This window comes from Lampetra fluviatilis, chromosome 53, assembly GCF_964198595.1.
Source record: "Lampetra fluviatilis chromosome 53, kcLamFluv1.1, whole genome shotgun sequence".
Taxonomy (NCBI): Eukaryota; Metazoa; Chordata; class Hyperoartia; order Petromyzontiformes; family Petromyzontidae; genus Lampetra; species Lampetra fluviatilis.
In genome coordinates this window covers 2692289-2711973 of record NC_136327.1, presented here as the reverse complement: position 1 = coordinate 2711973, position 19685 = coordinate 2692289, and the positions used below count along the sequence as shown (strand labels likewise).

The 19685-nt window shown below is 46.0% G+C and overlaps 1 protein-coding gene across 1 annotated transcript in view; it reads left to right on the top strand.

Annotated features, from left to right (window-relative positions):
* Positions 1-573: 573 nt before the first annotated feature.
* Positions 574-19685, top strand: part of LOC144949289 (xanthine dehydrogenase-like) — a 90172-nt gene continuing 71060 nt past the window's right edge. Inside the window, exons 1-9 of the mRNA XM_078879230.1 lie at positions 574-1173; positions 7398-7512; positions 8921-9090; positions 9919-10085; positions 11382-11458; positions 11989-12071; positions 15734-15950; positions 16895-17112; positions 17441-17608. Coding sequence (XP_078735356.1) covers positions 7428-7512; positions 8921-9090; positions 9919-10085; positions 11382-11458; positions 11989-12071; positions 15734-15950; positions 16895-17112; positions 17441-17608 — 1185 coding nt within the window. The 5' untranslated portion in view covers positions 574-1173; positions 7398-7427. The remainder of the gene's footprint in view (positions 1174-7397; positions 7513-8920; positions 9091-9918; positions 10086-11381; positions 11459-11988; positions 12072-15733; positions 15951-16894; positions 17113-17440; positions 17609-19685) is intronic.

The window sequence follows — 19685 nt, the reverse complement described above, 5'->3', positions numbered from 1 at the left end:
CGATTTAAAAGTGATTAGCTCCAGTGGATTATTAATATTTCAAGGAAGGGCGTTCCAGACGACCGGAGAGGTGCATTTGAAAGCGCAGTTGTAACGAAGAAAATAATGCGCAAGCATAGATTGCGTAAAGCTTTCAAACATGCCTTAGTACTTGGAGCATTAAAAACAATGATGAATGCATATTTATACCTGCTGTGACGTGAAAATAAAAACATGGTTATTAAGAAAATGGAAAGCGTGTGAAGAAACTGTTCGAAACAGGATGGAGAGGTGTACATTTGGAATTACATTGATTAGAGACCATATGCAAGCTAGAGACGTCATTTGATATGCAGGCTTCAGTGGACACGGCAGTGGATACAGCAGGCTAAGTTCTTAACGGCAACGTTATACCGACAAAGATCTGCAATCCTTTACATATAAAGGTGTTATCGGACAATCAATGAGCGTTTCCACGTGGCAGGCAACCGGAGCACTATGAGAAAATCCCCGCGTGCGAGGGGGCAACACTCGATCCCAGCCAGATGGAACAGATGGGAGATGCATTTTTTTTCTCCACGCGTGTTATTTGCCGTCTTCGTGTGCGAGCCAGGGTTATGGCTCCTCCTAGAGCAGCGCCCTTCACTGATTTTCAGAGGAGAGGGGCCACTTTAGCCGACAAGAAGACATCGTTAAGTATCGAAACCATTGGGGCTTTGACAGCCATGATCGCTGTGGAGGGGGGGGGGGTGTTTTCCCACTTGTTGTGTATTGTCGGTGGGGGCCCCGCATGTCAGGGGCTTCACGCTAAAGGCCACACAGGGTCCGTCAGTGCCTCTTCTTCCTCCCCCCCATTCCACCGCTGCGAAGAAGAAACATCGTGGACTTCGAGACGTCGTCCCACGGCGGAACAAGTTCACGGTCGCTCACAACGCAGCGCCATCGTCAAGTTGAGCGTCGCAACAATCGAAGCGCGTCGCTGACTGCTGCTGTTGCTGCCTTCCGCAGTCGTCGCTGGTTGGGTTAAGAAGAGGCATCGCGAGTCGAGACGACTCCTCCACCACCAACAACAACCAACACCACCAACCACAACCACCAACAACAACAACCACCACCACCAGCAAAAAAAATCCACCCGCGCAGCAAACGAGCGGGGAATTGCATCTTAAAACACGAACGCAGACCACACTTGAGGTGAGCGACTGAGAAAGACATTCGACATTGCGATCAGATATTTATGTTTAAAAAATAGTGGGACGGTGGTGTGATGAATGTATCGTAGCGTCAACAACAACAACCATCGCGTTTGTTGTTGTTGTGGTGCCGTTACAGCGGCACGTGATGCGTAAGCAATTAAAACGAGCGTCTTCAGGTTGTGTCGTTGCATTTACGCACTGCTTATATAAAGTACTGCTTAGAACAGTACTTTATATAGCGGTTATCGATTATTTAAAAAGTGGAAATGTTTAAAAAATGCGTTTGATTTTCGCGTCGAGGCTTTCACATTTCCTAGTTCGCTTAAGGCGAGGCGCCGACCTTGCTTGCGCGCGATTGGTCGGCGCTGCCAACGTTACAGATTTTGAGCCAATCGCGAGCGCCGCTTTCGCCCCTCGCGCGCCCTCCAACCAATGGGTGGTCGAGTGCCTGGCCGCGTCCGCCCGTGCGAACTGGGAAATGTAAACGGGCGGCTGCACCCGCTTAAAACGATAATACCGGAAATAATAAAAACTAATATTAATTCGAGCTTAAACATTAACAGCGACAACAACCACCACCGCTCAAAAATAAACTATTTTACTGAATGGCACGCGTGACGGATTATTGCGGTCAACGAGGGGACGCGGCGTAGAGTGACAATTGAAACCTCTCCACCGACGTAAACACCTTATCCTCAATCTTAATTTTATCCTCGCTTATATTAGCGACAAACTGCGTTGGTTAAAGCAAACTTTACCTCGTTACCTCGTCGCCTCGTCGTCGATTGTCAACGTGGGGGTAATTGAGTGGCTCGGCGTGGAGAAAGACGTCGTCACAAGCTCTGCTGCCAAATGTCGTCGCGGTGATGATGATGGTGGTGGTGATGATGATGGTGATGGATCAGCCGCTCCCACCACCACCACCTCCTCCTCCTCATCCCTTCAGGGAATGCTCCGATGATGATTTATAGAATCCGCGGTGGCTCATTGCACAACATTGCACCAGTCGGTTGACAGGCGTGGGGAAGTATGGTCGCGTCAAATTTTGATTTAAAGCTTTCGTGACTGCACGGATTCAGATTTTTGGTTCTTTCGGTAAAGTCACGTAGAAGGGAAATAATAAAATATAAAACAATATTATTTCCCTTCTACGTGACTTTACCGAAAGAACCAAGAATATGGTCGCGTCGGTTACAGTTGAGGCCCTCGATGGGGCTTGCTGCATGTACCTACGCCTAATCGATACACTGGGGATTATTCCAGCATGGATATTTGAAATAATTGCATCAGGTTTAATGTGATAAAATATCCACGCATTATGGTTTTTCTCCCCTATCCCCCCTCCCTCCTCCTTTCCCCACCACCAAATAACATTTATAACTTTTTTGGTTTATTTTCGAGAAGACAACCTCCTCCTGACTGAGCCAGGAGGGCGTAGAGAGAGAGAGAGGGCTGTCAATCCTGTACGTTGAGAATGTTATTCATTTCGATTTAAAGCTTTCGTGACTGCAGGGATTCATATTCTTGGTTCTTTCGGTAAAGTCACGTAGAAGGGAAATAATCAAAATTATACAATCAAATTATCACGACGTTTCGATTGCAACACAAGCAATCATCAACAGGTGTGAAAACCACAGCAATAAAATTTGAAACCGCCACTTTTCTCAAAATTTCTTGCTGTGGTTTTCACACCTGATGATGATTGCTTGTGTTGCAATCGAAACGTCGTGAGAATTGAATTGTAAATTTTTTTATTATTTTATTATTTCCCTTCTACGTGACTTTACCGAAAGAACCAAGAAAATGTTATTCATGGTGAGTGGGAACTCAAGCCCTGTCGCATGGTTACGCTATCAATCATAGTCTGTCCAAAAACAGAATGTTTAGTCTTAAAATGGCAAAGGTGGCAGATTCCGTCTGCTCTGCGCGTGACCTTCAGTACAGTACTGGCGGTCATCGACTTAGGAAGGGGTTCCGTTCCTGAGACCCGATCGTAAGTCGGAACACAGTACAGAGACTCTTCCACTTACGAACATTCGACATACGCACTTTCAGAGATACAAACCTGTCCCCGTTTGTCCAGTTGCCTGTTTGGAACAAGAGTCGTAAGTTCAACCGCTGCGGCGGTGGCATTTACATCTGCAGAAGATGAAGAACCAGTTCCATCTACTCTGCAGAACGTGAAGAACCAGTGTCATCTACAGAACATTAAGAACCACTGTCATCTACAGAACATGAGGAACCAGTTGCATCTACAGAACATGAAGAACCAGTTGCATCTACTCTGCAGAACGTGAAAAACCAGTGGCATCTACATCTACAGAACATGAAGAACCAGTGACATCTACAAAACATTAACAACCAGTGTCATCTACAGAACATTAAGAACCAGTTGCATCTACTCTGCAGAACGTGAAGAACCAGTGGCATCTACATTTGCAGAACATGAAGAACCGGTGCCATCCACAGAACATTAAGAACTAGTGTCATCTACATCTTCAGAACATGAAGAACCAGTGTCATCTACATCTGCAAAACGTGAAGAACCGGTGGCATCTACAGAACATGAAGCACTAGTGGCATCTAAGGAACTTATACAACCTTTAAAGTAATTCCCCGTGTTTGGTGTACATGCCCTACGTCATATTTGGAATCCACAGGGGTATAATTCGACTTACGAACAGACTTTTGGAACCTAACTCGTTCGTCAGTAGAGGAGCCCTTGTACTCTAGTGAACTGTAGTTAAATGCACATACGGTCACTGTTATAATATGTGTTGCGGTTCAATAACAAAACATGGAAGCATTGTTAAACTCATAAATAAGAATACATATTTACATTTGCATGTAATGCTGTAATTAATACTGTACAGCAGAGGTGGGACAAAGTCATTGTTATGCAAGTCCAAGTCGAGTCGCAAGTCATCAAATTCATGACTCGAGTCTGACTCGAGTCCAAGTCACATGACTCGAGTCCACATCTCATAGGTGGGACAAAGTCATTGTTATGCAAGTCCAAGTCGAGTCGCAAGTCATCAAATTCATGACTCGAGTCTGACTCGAGTCCAAGTCACATGACTCGAGTCCACACCTCTGCTGTACAGTAAATGAAACATAAAATAAAGTAACATGAATAGAGATTTTTGTTTTAATCATTTACCCAGATTCCTGATACTGGCTTGCTTTTTAAATCCTTATATAATAAGTTCACTTGCTTGTTTGCGCGCTTAGGACCGTGCAAATCTTTCGGTCGTTTTTTAACCTACTTCCCGTGATCCAATCGAGCTGACATTTTGCACACAGACTCGTTGTACGTGACAATTTATTTTCGTGAAAATTTTCAACATTTTAGGGAATTTTTTTTTATATTTAATTACCAATTGCTTAATGGTGGCAGGAAATCATCTGACCCATAGGTGGCAGCCATCTCAAGCCAGAGGACGAGAGGACTCTAGCCGCCACGCATATAAAGGATTTATAGTGAAAAACTTTGTTTTTACGGGTTAATTTTTTTACTTTTCAGAAAGGGTGCAATTAGTCCCCACAATTGCACACACACACACGGGGGCACGTGCCCACACACACAGACACACACACACGGGGGCACGTGTCCACACACACAGACACAAGCACTCGATTCAACCTACTTCGGTGGCATGAGAGGCTGAGTCGACCTTCAGCCAGGATGTTAATTCTCAACTTTCACAACCACGCATTCTCACCGCGGTGCTACCAGCCTGCAAAAGCAACACTGGTATGCCTCACGTACTAATAGACAATATATAGTGCATTAGCTCTTTAGCCAATATTTGCATTTTAACGCTGAGTACCATTTATAGTTTGCCTACAGCAAACAACACAGTCTATTGATTCTGGTGGAAGGCCATTGATATATGGGCAAGCCAATTCTGTAATCGAGCACTGGGGTGGTGCTGGTGGTTTACTGGTGCTCTGCACAGAGGGTTTCATTCGACACCAATAGAAGAAAAAAACAACATTCGTCAAAAACACTCCTTCCCACCTCCAAAAAGCGAAATGTAGAATGGGTCACAATATGAGCAATGCCCCCTTTTCAGCACAAGACCATGAGCCATTGCCCGAAACGTCGTGCATGTATTGTATGTATTTAGTTTAATGTATATTCGTTCATTGATGGCAGCGTCGTTGACGAATGTGTTGAGTTTTGTTTTTGCAATTGGTGTCTAATGAAGTACTGTACCTGTGCACCACTTGCCAATGCAGCAGCATCACCAAATAATGTTTAATCATTAGGCACATTTACGATTGGTTACAGGTTGGCCAAGTGATGAACTATTTTAAACTGAACTCTATTTTATTTTACCAGGTAAGGCCCACTGAGTTATATAGCAATTTTTTTCCAGAAGCGACCTGGCCACAAATGATTACTCAATGAAGTGGCTTATCATTTGGAAATGTATAGCAGCCAGATACTCCTAACGCATGTTTCCAAATGTGTAGGGAGAACATGCAAACTCAAAATATACAGCAGCAGGCATCAGGGCCGGGAGAGAACCCACGACCTCCTGCATACCAGGCGAGGGAGTAAACATCACCGCAGCGCCCAGAACAAGCAAATTTAAGTCCTATGTACATCGATTTTAAGCATTGTTTTAACTTCCTTCCACACACACACAATATGGACTCAAACATCCAGTCAGGTCAAAAGGTCATAGTAGTTAATACTTTCAATGCCTAAACTCCTCATCACTTTATTTAGTGAGATCCCGTATGTTTTGCAGTCGGGTTTCCATGGTGGCGAGATGTTAACTACCTCCTGGTATACAGGAGGTCGTGGGTTAAATTCCGACCCTGACGCCGACTGTATATTTGGAGTTTGCATGTTCTCCCCGTGGTCGCGTCGATTTTTCTCCAGGTCCATGTTCAGAGTTTTTGGCTGCTGCTATAAATTTCCGAACACGGAGGAAGAAAAAAACCCAAGAAAATAATACCGTCGATTCTGTAAAAATGACACAAAACAGAATAGATTTTTTAACAGAGCTACGGCCCTGAAATGTATGGAATTTCTGCAGTAATTTCTATATACGCCTCTAATATGTGGTGGCGGTAGCAGTTGTATCCAAGAGTGACACAAAGGCCTGTACACAAAGGACTCAACCGTTGTGCATTATGCAAAAACGATCCTAAAGAAATGCATTGCGGTCACCTTTTGTTAATTTAATTAAATTGTATCAATTTGATTTTACTTATCAAAATAAAATGTAGTAAATGTGACCGACTGACAGCAGCAGCAGTGATATAGAGACGGACAACTGTAGACCGGTTTTGTTCTTATTTTGACTCATCCGTATCGTATAGTCACCAATGCTCACTGCTGCAAGTCTGCCTCTGAGAAGCATATCCACTTGGCATGGTTTCCAGAGGCATACTTTGTCGCTCAAATTTGTTTTGATAGTGACATCAGACAAGGGGACCACAATGCAGTTCTTTAGGAACTGCTGATGTTTATTTTTTTGCATAATGCACAAAGCCCTGTGCGCTTTCTGTACAATGTTACTGTGTGCTGTTTAAATCTTATGGTTTTTCCTGCGCCGTGCTGTTTTTCCCATTATGATGGGTATCTCTCATTATTTCCACAGATATGTTTCAAGCATTGCATGGTGAACACATCTGCAGTGCATTACGGAATGCTGCAGAATAATCTCATTTACTAAGTGGGAAATATGGCACAAACAAGGTTATGTGCTCGTTGCTCAACATGCATTGAAAAAGAGACCACCCCCGGTTGTAAATTTGGGTCAAAGAACAAAGTCACTGAATCTTGCAATCTTCACTGTACAGTCAGTGCTCGGCAGTGTTTCGCCTGCTCCGCCAGTTCTCTGCTAAGCATGCGACCGTCTGTTCCGCGAGTTGTCAGCTAATCGTGTGAATCCGTCTCTTGTATTCATAGCTGTAAGTCTTATTGTTTTACTGGCTTCATGCGGAGGCACGTGGTGTCCTCGAGTGACTTTTTAACCGTGCTTGCGTCAGCAATGGAGATTGCAAAAAGCTTTCCTTAAAAACTCTACGGGAGCCGCCCGTCTTGTTGATTGCCATCTTAAGCTACTCGTGGGGTGGTGCAAGCAGTTACGCTCGATGCTCAGTGCTTTTCCGCCTTCGAAGGAGGCATTTTAAACGTTTGTGCGGTTTAAACGTTTGTTTTTTTTTGTTTGCCGATAAAAAAAAATGGATTTTCTGTTCAAGTTTTTTTCAGGTGGGGAGAATTCGTCCGCCATGCCCCCGTCGCCGCCTGCGTCGTCCCAAGGGACATCGGGACCTGCAGCTCTGCACTTGACCGTCAATGGGAAGGACTACACAGGTCAGTTGACTTCACAAGCACGAACTCCGTTTTTAGGTTGGATCCTTCATCAGCCAACGCCGCACACGTGCTCATGCAGTGCAGCGTTTCCGTCTCGAGCCGAGGTCAAATCTCAACCTTTCTTCCCCCGCATTCGTTCCCGCACTGGTCGTAGCTGTCTGAATGGCGCAAACACCTGGACGCAAACGGTCTGCTATTTGCAGGAGGCAGTACATTCCCCGGTTAAGCTGTGGTAAAGCGACCGCTTAAATGAGTACGTTGCATTTAATATTCAAGAAAACACGGCAGAATTTCTTGCAAACCGGTAGAAGATAAATGTTTTCAGCATAGTTTTTACTTGGTTGACAAAACTAACAGCAACATCTCCCCCTACTTGCAGACTAATGTCCACTTGCAGACTGGTGCTGTGTACACCTTATGGCAGCACAGCAGGGATGGCTGCCACTGGAGGTGCCCTTGGCTAAACTGCAGCAGAGCATCGGAATTGATTGGGATTAGAATCAGAATCTTTATTTAGACTGGAGGAATCCGATGAGCCATGAAGCTCTTTTTCACGGATGTTTGCAAGTTATGACAACAAATAATATAAAAACATGCAAATTGTATGAGTACATAAATTCCTGTAGATTTTTCAGGACCAAATTCAGGCTAGGGGAAGACAGCAAAACAACAACAAAAGCAGTGCCAGACCACACCAAGGCAACAGACAGTCCTTCGATTAAAATGCACATTAAAATTGAACTTGCGTGATGAGACATGATGTAAGGTGCCGCTTGAGTTTCCAAGGCATTTAAGCAAATGCAATATACGGTACAGTGTTCCCTCGTTATTCGCGAGGGATACGTTCCGAAAATGCTCGTGAACATCACATTTTGTGGATAATGATATTGGCCCACAAATATCGTACACACAACGTCTGCAGATGCCTTCGAAAGCTTCGAGAAGTTCTCTCCCTCTCTCTCTATCCCTCTCATTACTTAATCTCATAACTTTTTCGCATCACATTCTCTCTCATCGCTTTATCTCTTCACTTTCCTTCTCTCTCTCTTTCTCAATGCAGCCGTGTGGAGTTCCAGATGCGATTCGCGGATAGCCAAAATCGCGGATAGAAAGTTGCATGGATGTATGTACTGTATGTTGAACTTCTTTCGCACCGTGCGTCGCGAATCGTGCTAATCAGAGGTGCAGGGAAGGACAACAAGCTAAACACAAAAATCAGTTCTTAAGAAATACATTTTCCATCTAGATTTAAAAGTGTATAGCTTCAGTGGCTTCCTGATATCGGAAGGAAGAGCCTTTCTGGACGGCTGCAGAAGCGCATCTGAAGGCGCGCGGTGCGGTTGCCACCTCTGTAAATAACGGGGGAATCCTGCACAGTGTCATGCAAATCCTCATCCTTGCCTCGCAGTGGAAAACCCGGACCCGCGCACTACGCTGAGCGAGTTCCTGCGCGGAACGCTGCGTTTGAGCGGCACCAAGGTGATGTGCCATGAGGGAGGCTGCGGCTGCTGCATCGTCACCGTGCAGTACGCGGATCCCCTGCAGCCTGACAAAGTGCTCACTGAGTCCATCAATTCCGTACGTATATACTGTATTTATGTGGAACCTCTTTTACACAGTACTTAGCCAACCGCGCGCATCGAAGGTGCGGAGGACGGACAACAATCTCAACATATTCTTGCTGTGGATTTCACACCTGATGATGATTGCTTGTGTTGCAGTCGAAACGTCGTGAGAATTTTTATTGTTTAATATTTTTATTATTTCATTATTTCCCTTCTACGTGACTTTACCGAAAGAACCAAGAATATGAATCCCTGCAGTCACGAAAGCTTTAAATCAAAACAATCTCAACGTAAAAAGCAGTTCTATAGAAATGCGTTTTCAATCTGGATTTTAAAAGTGCAGCGCAACCAATGGCTTCCTGATATCGGATGGAAGAGTGTTCCAGACGGCCGTGGAAGGGCATCGGATAGCGCGCGATGCGCTGACCATCTTTGTTCGATGGCTAGACAAAAGCCGCTGCTGCTGCTGCTGCTGCGAGGATGACCGGAGTTCGCTTGACGGTTTATGGTCCTCCATGAGATCAGCAAGGTATTTGTGCTTCATCTGTGGCAAGCGCTTTGAGTGCACGCCTTGCACGGACCCACTCGCTCGCCCTACTCACCCGCTGCCTATCTCTGCGCGTGTTGAAGCCATTCGTGGTTTGAGCCCGGCGGCTGCCCTGGTTAATACTCCATCTGTATTAGCCACGAAATACACGTCGACTGCTTCACGGTGGCCGTTAAACATCCCGTCGTGTTAGTCGAAAAGAGCAGGCTAACACCGGTGGTGACGTTTTCACCACGCAGTGCTATGAATCTCGTCACCTGAGTTTGATTCCCGCCTGCTGTCCTCCCCATGCAGTGCCTGGCGCCACTGTGCTCTCTGGACGGGCATCACGTGATCACTGTGGAGGGCGTTGGGGTGGTGCGTGGTGCGCGCGGCCTTCACCCCGTGCAGCAGAGGCTGGTGGATCACCATGGCATTCAGTGTGGCTACTGCAGCCCCGGCTTCGTCATGCAGATGTACAGGTGAGGCTCCCGCACCGGGCGCTCGTGCATTGGAGTCAACTGAATGAAACAATTGGTCACACTTAAAACACGTAGGTTTTGACAGCCAATGTTATGATTTGTAAAAAAAAAAGGCAAAATGTAAGGCACATTCTCTACCAAATACAGGCAGTCCTCTAATTACGATGGAGATGCGTTACCACGACCTCCATCGTAAGTCGAAAATGGCCTCGCCTACCCAGGAGTCTTATAGAATGGTGATAATTTAGCAAAACAGAGCAAATTACAGTACCGTACTGTATAAACTATATACTGTATGTCTTTATTAATTGCAATACAGTATTGCACAGTAAAATTTAAAGTAAAAAAAACCAAGGTAAATTCTTAGCCTACCTATATGAACTGCAATTGAATAGAAAGTTTTTTCAGGAAGCAATCCTATCTGCTATAAAAACTTTTAACATGCATTGAACGTATCGTATCGTGGTAACCCTAAAATGAAATCGCTAAAGCTACGTATCATACATGCATTGAACGTATCGTTACGTATCATATTGTACTGTACTCACCAAGATTATTTTACAATTTTGTCATATCGCCATCGTAAGATCGAAATATCGTAAGTCGGACCGTCGTAACTCGGGGACTACCTGTACAGCAAAACAAAATAAATGATCACGTACAGTATACAAGTGTTTAACACGCCAATTATTATTATTATTATGAGTCAAAGAATAATATGCACAATCACATTTATCGATTGGATACAACATTTTGTTTGCAATTACATCAATAATCATCATCAGGACAAGATTTAGGAATTCAGAATGTTCAGTCTAATTGATGAATATTGTTACGAGAATTGTCGCCTGCTTCGTAAAGTGAACTAACGTCGATATTAGCGCTCACAAAACACAAATATAAACACCCCCTTTTAGCCTTAAACAGACTATTGAGGCAAGTGTTGTTAGCGAGCACCTATGAAAGCTGGCACGGCACTCGAGGGGGTGGGTGGCCATCACCACGCCCGGCCGCCTTTGTCTCCCAAGTGGCAATGTTTACACACCACACAAGGTACTAATTTGAGGTTGAGTCGATCTAGGGGAGGCCCAGGACTGGTTCAAATAATCGTCACTAGTGTTAGCCGTGAGCGTGTTATCGAACTAACTCGGGTCGCCAAGTTCATTGCGCAGCACGCAAACCAGTACACTACCCAACCCCACTCACACGCACACACGCACGCACGCACGCATCCCCGTACACACACACACACTCAAGCTGGCTGTGTCCCGTCTCCTCCGTGTCATGAACCCATAGTCTGCTCGCCAGCAATCCGGCCCCCAGTCAGCAGGAGGTGGAGGACGTGTTTGATGGGAACATTTGTCGCTGCACAGGTTAGTGTGCGTGCATTGTGCATCCAATGTCTAGGCCTGATTTTCAAAACAAATAAAAGAGTGTGATGCAATTTTATATTGTTGCCCACAAACCCACAAGTATCACTGGGAGAAAGTACTGCTGGGTGCCACGGTGGCGAGATTTGAATTACCTCGTCTGATATGCAGAACATAGTGGGTTCGATCCCGACCCTGACGCCTGCATATTTGGAGTTTGCGTGTCTCTCTCTCCCCGTGGTCGTGTGGATTTCTTCGCTGGGCCCTCCGTTTTTTCCGTCCACACTTGGAAACACGCGTTTAGAATATTGGGTTGCTATAAATGTGCACATGATAAGCCACTTTGTTGAGCTATCTTTTGTGGCCAAGTTACTTTTGAAAAAGAGCTACATAGCTCAGTGGGCCTTACCTGGTAAAAACAAGGAAAATGGTTTAGTTCGAGATGCGCACTGTTCATCCCGTGTTTTATCGCCCTTTCGTTTTAATTTCTCAATCGAGAAACGTACAAAACTAAAACCCCTTTTGTCTTTCAGGTTATCGCCCGATCCTGGATGCGATGAAGTCGTTTGCGAAAGATGGGAAAGCCCCATTGAGCCCATCCTGCCTTGACATCGAGGTAAGAGCAAACCCTGCCGTGCCAAAGCGGCGCAGGAGAAAACCCGTTTCTCCCAAATAGTTTTCCACCTTGCTCTCGCTGATCGCGTGGTGAGATAAAGAACTGGCCAATCGGTGCATCGCTCCTTATTCGGGGGCAGAGCAGGCGTTGCAATTCAGTGCAGTTTATTTGGAAGTACCCTGTGAGCTGAGAAGGTCTTGAATCGGGTTTCATCAACAAAATCATCGGTGCCCTGGCAAACGTAACGTACATAGCAGGTCGCAAGAATGTTGAAATAAAAAGAAATACAGAATCTAACTATTTATTGACACTGGAGGAATCCGATGTCCAGTAGTTTTCACAGATGTTCAGAAAAAATGACAACAAATCACATAATGTAGAGTATATTACAAAAATAAATCTTTAAAATATTTTACTAAAGTGAGGCAGCAGGAGCTATCGCAGGTCTCAATTACAGAAGCGCTCTTCTCCCCTCCCGACACAGAACTGCCTGCCCCATTTAACACGTTCCTTCGGAGTGGGCAGGTAGGAACTTGGTTGGACAGTGCATTCGTGCACGACAGACAAATATGCACAACAGACAGACAAATAATCCCTGGTGGACAGTGTGGAACCTGTTGTTCCTACCTGTAATACGAAGCCTATGCCTGACATGGAACACTGATTTCATTGCGTTGAAGAACTTTGGTCCCATCCCGTACAGGGCTTACCAAATTCTCCGGGTTAGAAGGCGCTCCAGAAATTCGTGGTCGTCTTGAAAAAAAAAGAAAAAATCTTATTATGTTTTATTTTTTATTATTTTATTATTTCCCTTCTACTTGACTTTACCGAAAGAACCAAGAAGATGAATCCCTGCAGTCACGAAAGCTTTAAATTTGAAATTTAAATCTTGCTTTATAATCGGGAGAATACGATACAGGCCACGGCTCGACTTGCAACCGTCGTACAGGAACCCAATCAGTTCGTAGGTCTGGGGGTCCGCCCGTACTTTGGAGAGCCATCTTCCTGAAGAACAGAGTGTTCTCCCGATCATAAGGCTTCAGCCCCACATTTTTTCCTTAAAATACATGGTGGGGGTGGGGGGGGGCAAGGATGTTTTATAATCGAGAGAATATGGCGCGTTTCATCCGATACAATATCCTTTCGTCATTTGCACCTTGGCTCTCACCTGCTGTCAAAAATGAGTTCACTTCACGCAAATTCCTCAGATCTCTCCACTGGCTCCAAATTCAATCCTCTACCAACTGCACGATCGCCCTCCCCGCCCTTCAAGAACTTCCAAGGACCCGCTCCTGGCCGCCCCTCTCCTCTGCGACTCTCTCCTCCACACTACACCCCATCAACCCATTCGTTCTGCCGCAGTAACCAACGCCTTCTGTTTTCATCCAGAGTCAACCTCGCCCGAATGAGAAGTCGCTTATTCGCTGCTATTGGCGTCAGGCCTAAAACTCCAGGCTGCGTGGCCGTCCATGCTTCGTGCCTTCATCCCCCTCTTCAAAATCCAGTCACAAGACCTTCCCCTTTGCCTGGCTGACTGTCCCTGAACCATGCTGCCCTCGTGACGTGAACTCACCCCATGTTTGTGCGGTGCTTTGAGACGCGGTCGCGTTCAGACGCTGCGTGCATCCAGTTCCTGTTGCCGCCGCAAGTAGTTTATTTTCGCCGATATTAATTTTCACTACTTTCACCATGTCGTATAAACATCATGACATGCGCGCTGGATCTCCCACTGCCAATATTTTCCATAGAGCACCGTATCGTGTTCGAACGCACGCAGATGTAAATAATAACAGCTGTGGCATGTGGCAAGATGTACCGGCTGCGTTTATGGCTCTGCCATCGATTGCCTGCTGACTTGAGTCACGTGCATCTTGTATTTACCGAGGACATTATTACGTTATGTCGCACGTTCATCACTCATTAACTAACCATTAGCGGTCATAAGCGCTGACATTAGCGCTGACATTAGTGCTGATTTGTGCCTTGTTTTCCATTACAGGCTTTGTGTTGGTAAATCATTGGACGTGTTTTAGATGACTCTCTCAGGCAGTTTAATAGGGCTCACTCAGCCTAGGACTAGACATCGCTCCTTCATGCTTGAAGAACTTTGGTCCCATCCCTTCCAGAGCTTATCAAATTCTCCGGGTTAGAAGATGCTCCAGAAAGTAATAAAACCGTGGTTCTCCATGTGTCAGTCATTTCGTTTCATTAATAATGTTAGCCCTCAGACCAGGGATAGGTTGAAATAAGTAAAAGAGATATTTTTTTTATTCAATCTGGAAAAATCTAATTTTGCATGGAGATACGTGTTAAAATATTCTCTGTCCTTTGCCAATATTTATTTGAATTGTGCTCATGGCATCATGTCAGGAGATGATGCATCCTCGTAGAATGCTTACACGGCAGTGGATGTTTTAGAGATCGGCCTGCAGATGGAGATATCATAGAACGACTACTGAAATGTTTCATACGTTTTTGTTGTTTTTCTTTTTTCGAAATCCTTTCAAGCAATAAAATAATTTTTCTATCCACTTTCCTGCACGCCCAAGCACTTTCTTATCTCCCGCCATAGGGATGTTGATTTTCCAATGCTGGCTCAGGGCTCTAAACGTGAAATTGAACGACCACAGGAAATAATTTTTACTTTGAGATAGCCTGAATCGACCCTCGCCCCAGCTCTGAGCTCAGAGCAAACCACAGCGCCACCCGGCCACATTTTTCACCATCGAGGGGCATCCGTTCCCTCCCTCAGCTTTGCCTCATGGCACGCGTGTGCAATTTGTACTTATGTACTTTATGCTTAAATTTCGATTTAAAGCTTTCGTGACTGCAGGGATTCATCTTCTTGGTTCTTTCGGTAAAGTCACGTAGAAGGGAAATAAAATAATAAAAATAAACATAATAAAATAATTCTCACGACGTTTCGGCCACAACGCAAGCAGCCATCCTCAGGTGAAACTTGCTCACCTTTTCTCCACCTTTGCACTCCCATCTTAGTTTTTTTGTTATTTCTTTGTTGTTCAAACGTGCTGGCCTGCCCCTGCTGGTGCATCTGTTAATAAGTATAACCCGTAAAAACGAAGTTTTTCACTATAAATCCTTTATATGCGTGGCAGCGAACTTAATATAAAGGATTTAAAAATATATTCGCCTGTGGAGGACGCGGGGATCGATCCCGCGACCTTTGGCATGGGAAGCGAGGGCGCTACCAACTGCGCTACTCCGCCACGGCCTGTGGAGGGGTTACGCTCTGGGCTCTTACACTCTGACGTTCAGCCAAAGCCATGAATGAGTTATATTTGAATATATGTAAAATACATTTTTTTTGCCTAAAAAGTGTAAAATTTTGGGAATTTTTTTTCACGAACAATAATTGTCTCGCACAACGAGTCTGTGTGGAAAATGTCAGCTCGATTGGATCACGGGAAGTGGGTTAAAAAACGACCGAAAGATTTGCACGGTCGTAAGCAAGCAAGCAAGCACGCAAGCAAGCAAGCAAGCGAACTTAATATAAAGGATTTAAAAAAAAAAAAAGGGCTTCACAGTTCACCGGATTCCTCCAGGAGGAAGGAAAGAAAAGATTCCGAGCCGGAAATCACCGCTCTCGCCGCCACTTGTCCACACCGCGTGTCTCTCTCTCTCTGTCTCCCCCTCTCGGGCAGGACCTCAAGTTCTGCCCCAAGAATGGGCGGCCGTGCAGAGGCGATCACTCGTGCTCCTCAGGCGAAGCGACGGCCGCCGCCGCCGCTGGCCCCGCTCATCTCTTCGCGGCCGCCGACGTCAAGTGGTTCCGCCCCACCTCGCTCACGGAGCTGCTCGTCGCTGTGGAGCGGCTGAGCGGGCAGAGCGTGAAGCTGGTGCGGGGAGACACGAGCAAGGGTGAGGGCCGAGGGAGGGGGAAGGGATGGATTACGACCGGCGCAGTGGCAAGATGTTAACTACCTCGCCTGGTATACAGGAGGTCGTGGGTTCAATTCCGACCCTGACACCTGCTGTATATTTTGAGTTTGCATGTCTCTCTCCCCGCAGTCGTGTGGATTTTTCTCCGAGTCCACTTGCTTTTACCTCCACGTTTATAAACATGCCGCTGAGAATTTTTGGCTGATATATATATATTTCCACGTGAATAAACCACAACAGTGAGCTATCATTTGTAGCAAGGTCGCTTCTGAAAAAGAGCTGTACAGGTCAGTGGGCCTTACCTGGTAAAATCTAAATATTCTTAGGTTTTTTCGGTAAAGTCACATAGGTAAAAAATTTTAATTAATAATATTTTTATTTTACTTTTATTAATTTTAATTTTTTTATCTACGTGACTTTACCGAAAAAACCTAAGAATATGAATCATTGCAGTCACGAAAGCTTCAAATCTAGAAAAAATCTAAATACTGGTTTTATATTTTACCGAAAGCTGCCAGGCTGCCTTGGAGTAGGGATAACCGGCGCAGGGCACCGGCACTAGAGGACAAGGTATCGCCTATCCATGATAATCCTATATCATACCGCATATTTGCGCTTATGCGGCCGTCTGGAATGCTCTTCCTTCCGATATTAGAAAAACACTGGGAGCTATGCACTTTTAAATCTAAATTGAAAACTAATTTCTTTAGAATTACTTTTTGTGTTTAGTTTGTTGATCCTTCCCCCGCACCTTCGATTAAAACGGTTATGTTTATTAGGATCTGAATTCTAGCAGATTTTTGGTGCATCTTTTTTTGCTCATGGATCCTGGGACCCTTATTTGCCTCTCGGGGCGCTAAGCTTTTGCCGGGCGTGCTAATGCCGAGCGCCACCGCTGCTTTACATCTCCGCACGTGTGACAGGCGTCTACAAGACGGACGGACCCTTCCAGGCGTACGTCGATGTGAAGGGTGTGGCCGAGCTGTTCGCCGTGTCTCTCGAAGCCACGTGCCTGAGGGTGGGCTCATCCGTGAGCCTCAACAAGCTGATTGGCTCCCTGAGGGAGCATGCCGACCAATCGGAGTCCTTCGCAGCCGCCGCCGACCACCTGAGCAAAGTGGCCAATCAGTCTGTGCGAAACGTGAGCTGCGCAACATCGACGCTGCTTTGTCGTTTCTGACACGGGGAGATAACCGTACGGTTGGATCTGAGACACGAAAGACAAGATGACCATACATTGGGTCTGAGACATAGGAGAGATGATAACTGTACGGTTGAGTCTGAAACACGGGAGATACAAGAGACACAATAACCGTATGGTTGAGTCTGAGACACGGGAGACAAGATAGACACTATAACTGTACGTTGGGTCTGAGACTCGGGAGGCACGTAAGACACGAGAGACACGGGTCTGAGACACGGACCTGAGACACGGGAGACACACTTTGACCTGACGTCATTTCCACCAGGCCGGCGGCTGGGCCGGCAACTTGATGATGAAGCACGCTCACCGCGACTTCGTCTCGGACGTCTTCGTCGTCCTGGAAGCGGCGGGCGCCAAAATCCGCATCAGCGACGTGTCCAGCGAGGCCTACCTGGACCTCGTGCAGTTCCTCAGCAAGGACATGAAGGGCAAGGTCGGTCATCTCTCAAGGCAGCGCCTCGCAGCCGTGCTCTCCGTTAGGCGGCCACGTAGATGCCTCGGGATTGGTCACGCAGTGCCCGCGTTGGTGTCGGCGTTGCCGTATTGCCACACTTGGTCTCCGCCGAGTCACCGGCCGCCCTCGCCATCCCAGATGTTCGCTGCCGTGAGCACCCGTGACTCGATGCCTCGCGGCACCCGAGCTGCATTTGCAGCTGGACCTGTGTTTGGTATGGCTCGTGTTCATACCGTATTCTCCGTATTATGAATTGATCATGGCTGAGGATGTGTTGTTGCTCTGGAGACCGGTCCACAGTAAACCGCATCCACTGCACAAACCATGGCAGACGCGGATGCCTGATGCACAAATGTAAAATTAAAAACTTTATAGTGCGCGACTGTGGTCATCCAGAACAGACCGTACAACAACGAAGCAATGCCCGATTCACAAATACGAAGGAGACGTCACAGCGATGATGATACACTCCGCTGCTCCTGACGTGCTTGTCTGGGCTTGACCACCTGAATGTGAAATTGTAGTCGTTGCTCTGCATCTACATCAGCCGATGATGATGATTGCAGATCTGGCTGGGTAGTGCAGTCGTTAGAGCGTGCGGTTCACAATCAGAAGATTGTAAGTTCATATCCCAGTCAGGAGTCAACTCAGCCATACACCAATCCAGGGTTGATAAAATTAGTCTTCTGGATTGAATCCCATCTGCTACAGGAAGGAGGAATTTAGGGTTGTTGGGAAGAGGAGAGCGCCACCGTGCATTCGTTTGAATTGGAACCTACTGATGTCGATTATTGAATTTTAACTAACGTCACAATGTCTCGCTGTTCAAACGAGCACTGGGTGTGACGCTCATTTCCGCTGTTGGCTCGGGTTTGGCGGTTGGATATCCCACGTTTCAAACGATAGGGGCGAGTTTCTCCACACGATAACCACTGCTGACACTTCTTACAAGATCAGAATCAGAATATTTATTCTGGAGGAATCTGTTGAGCTATAAAGCTCTTTTTGACGGATGTCCAGTCGGGGCGGGTAAGAACGTTACAACAACAAACACAACAAAAACACGATAGGAGTGCGAAGTACAGGAGCGGTAAACAAGTCACCCACACACATACAAATAAAACTAAACCATCCCCGTCCTACCAGGCAAACCCTACTTAGGTATTAACTTGTTTTTCAGAAGCGACCTGGCCACAAATGATATATCAACAAAGTGGCCCATCGTTTGGGTGATGGTACCTCTACTGTATTTTAGCAACCCCGGTGGGATGATGAGTTGAGTCGACCCTAAACCGCGATTTGAGCTGGGGAATCTGCTGAATTGTGGGTCGTGCGCACTGACCTCATATAACCCCGCCTGTCGCTGGCCCGATGCGTGCGTGTGCCTGCACTGCATGTTCTGCTGTGTCATATGAGACGCGTGCTCTCATTTTCGCAGGCATTCTTGAGCTAAACGTGGGGTGAAAGGAGCCGCTCATGTAATTGAGCAATTTGGTGTCAGAGCAGGAATTAATTGAATGTCTCAATCGCTTGTTTGATTGATGTTTTGTCGTTGTTTTGTCCTCCGTGACGCTGGCGGGGCACATTTGCATCGTTGAGCTGGCCTTTAGATTCATTGCAGCTGGCATTGCACTACCAGCTTTGCGTGTGCTTTGTCACTGTGTATATAACCTGCTTCCGGAAATATCAAACGTTCAACACGTTCTTAAAAAGATAAAGCCCTAAAAGGAAAAAAAGGACGTATATATTGTTTTACATAATTGTATAATGAGCAACGTTTGAGGCATGTCCCGTTCTTCATAGCACATAAATGGATCCATATATATAGTATGAAGTATAACATAATATTTGTGCTGCTGTAAAGAAGGGCCAACGAAGAAATTTTCTTAAATCCCTCTCACTACCTCTGTCCTCCCAGCAGACTACACCACAGTCGATCAGCAGGTCACATATGGTGGGGTAAAGTGTGGGTGACGCCCAATACCCTCTTAGAGGCCCTTCCTTGAGCAAGTAACATCATCAACCACAACAACAACAAACCGCTGCCTTCGCCATT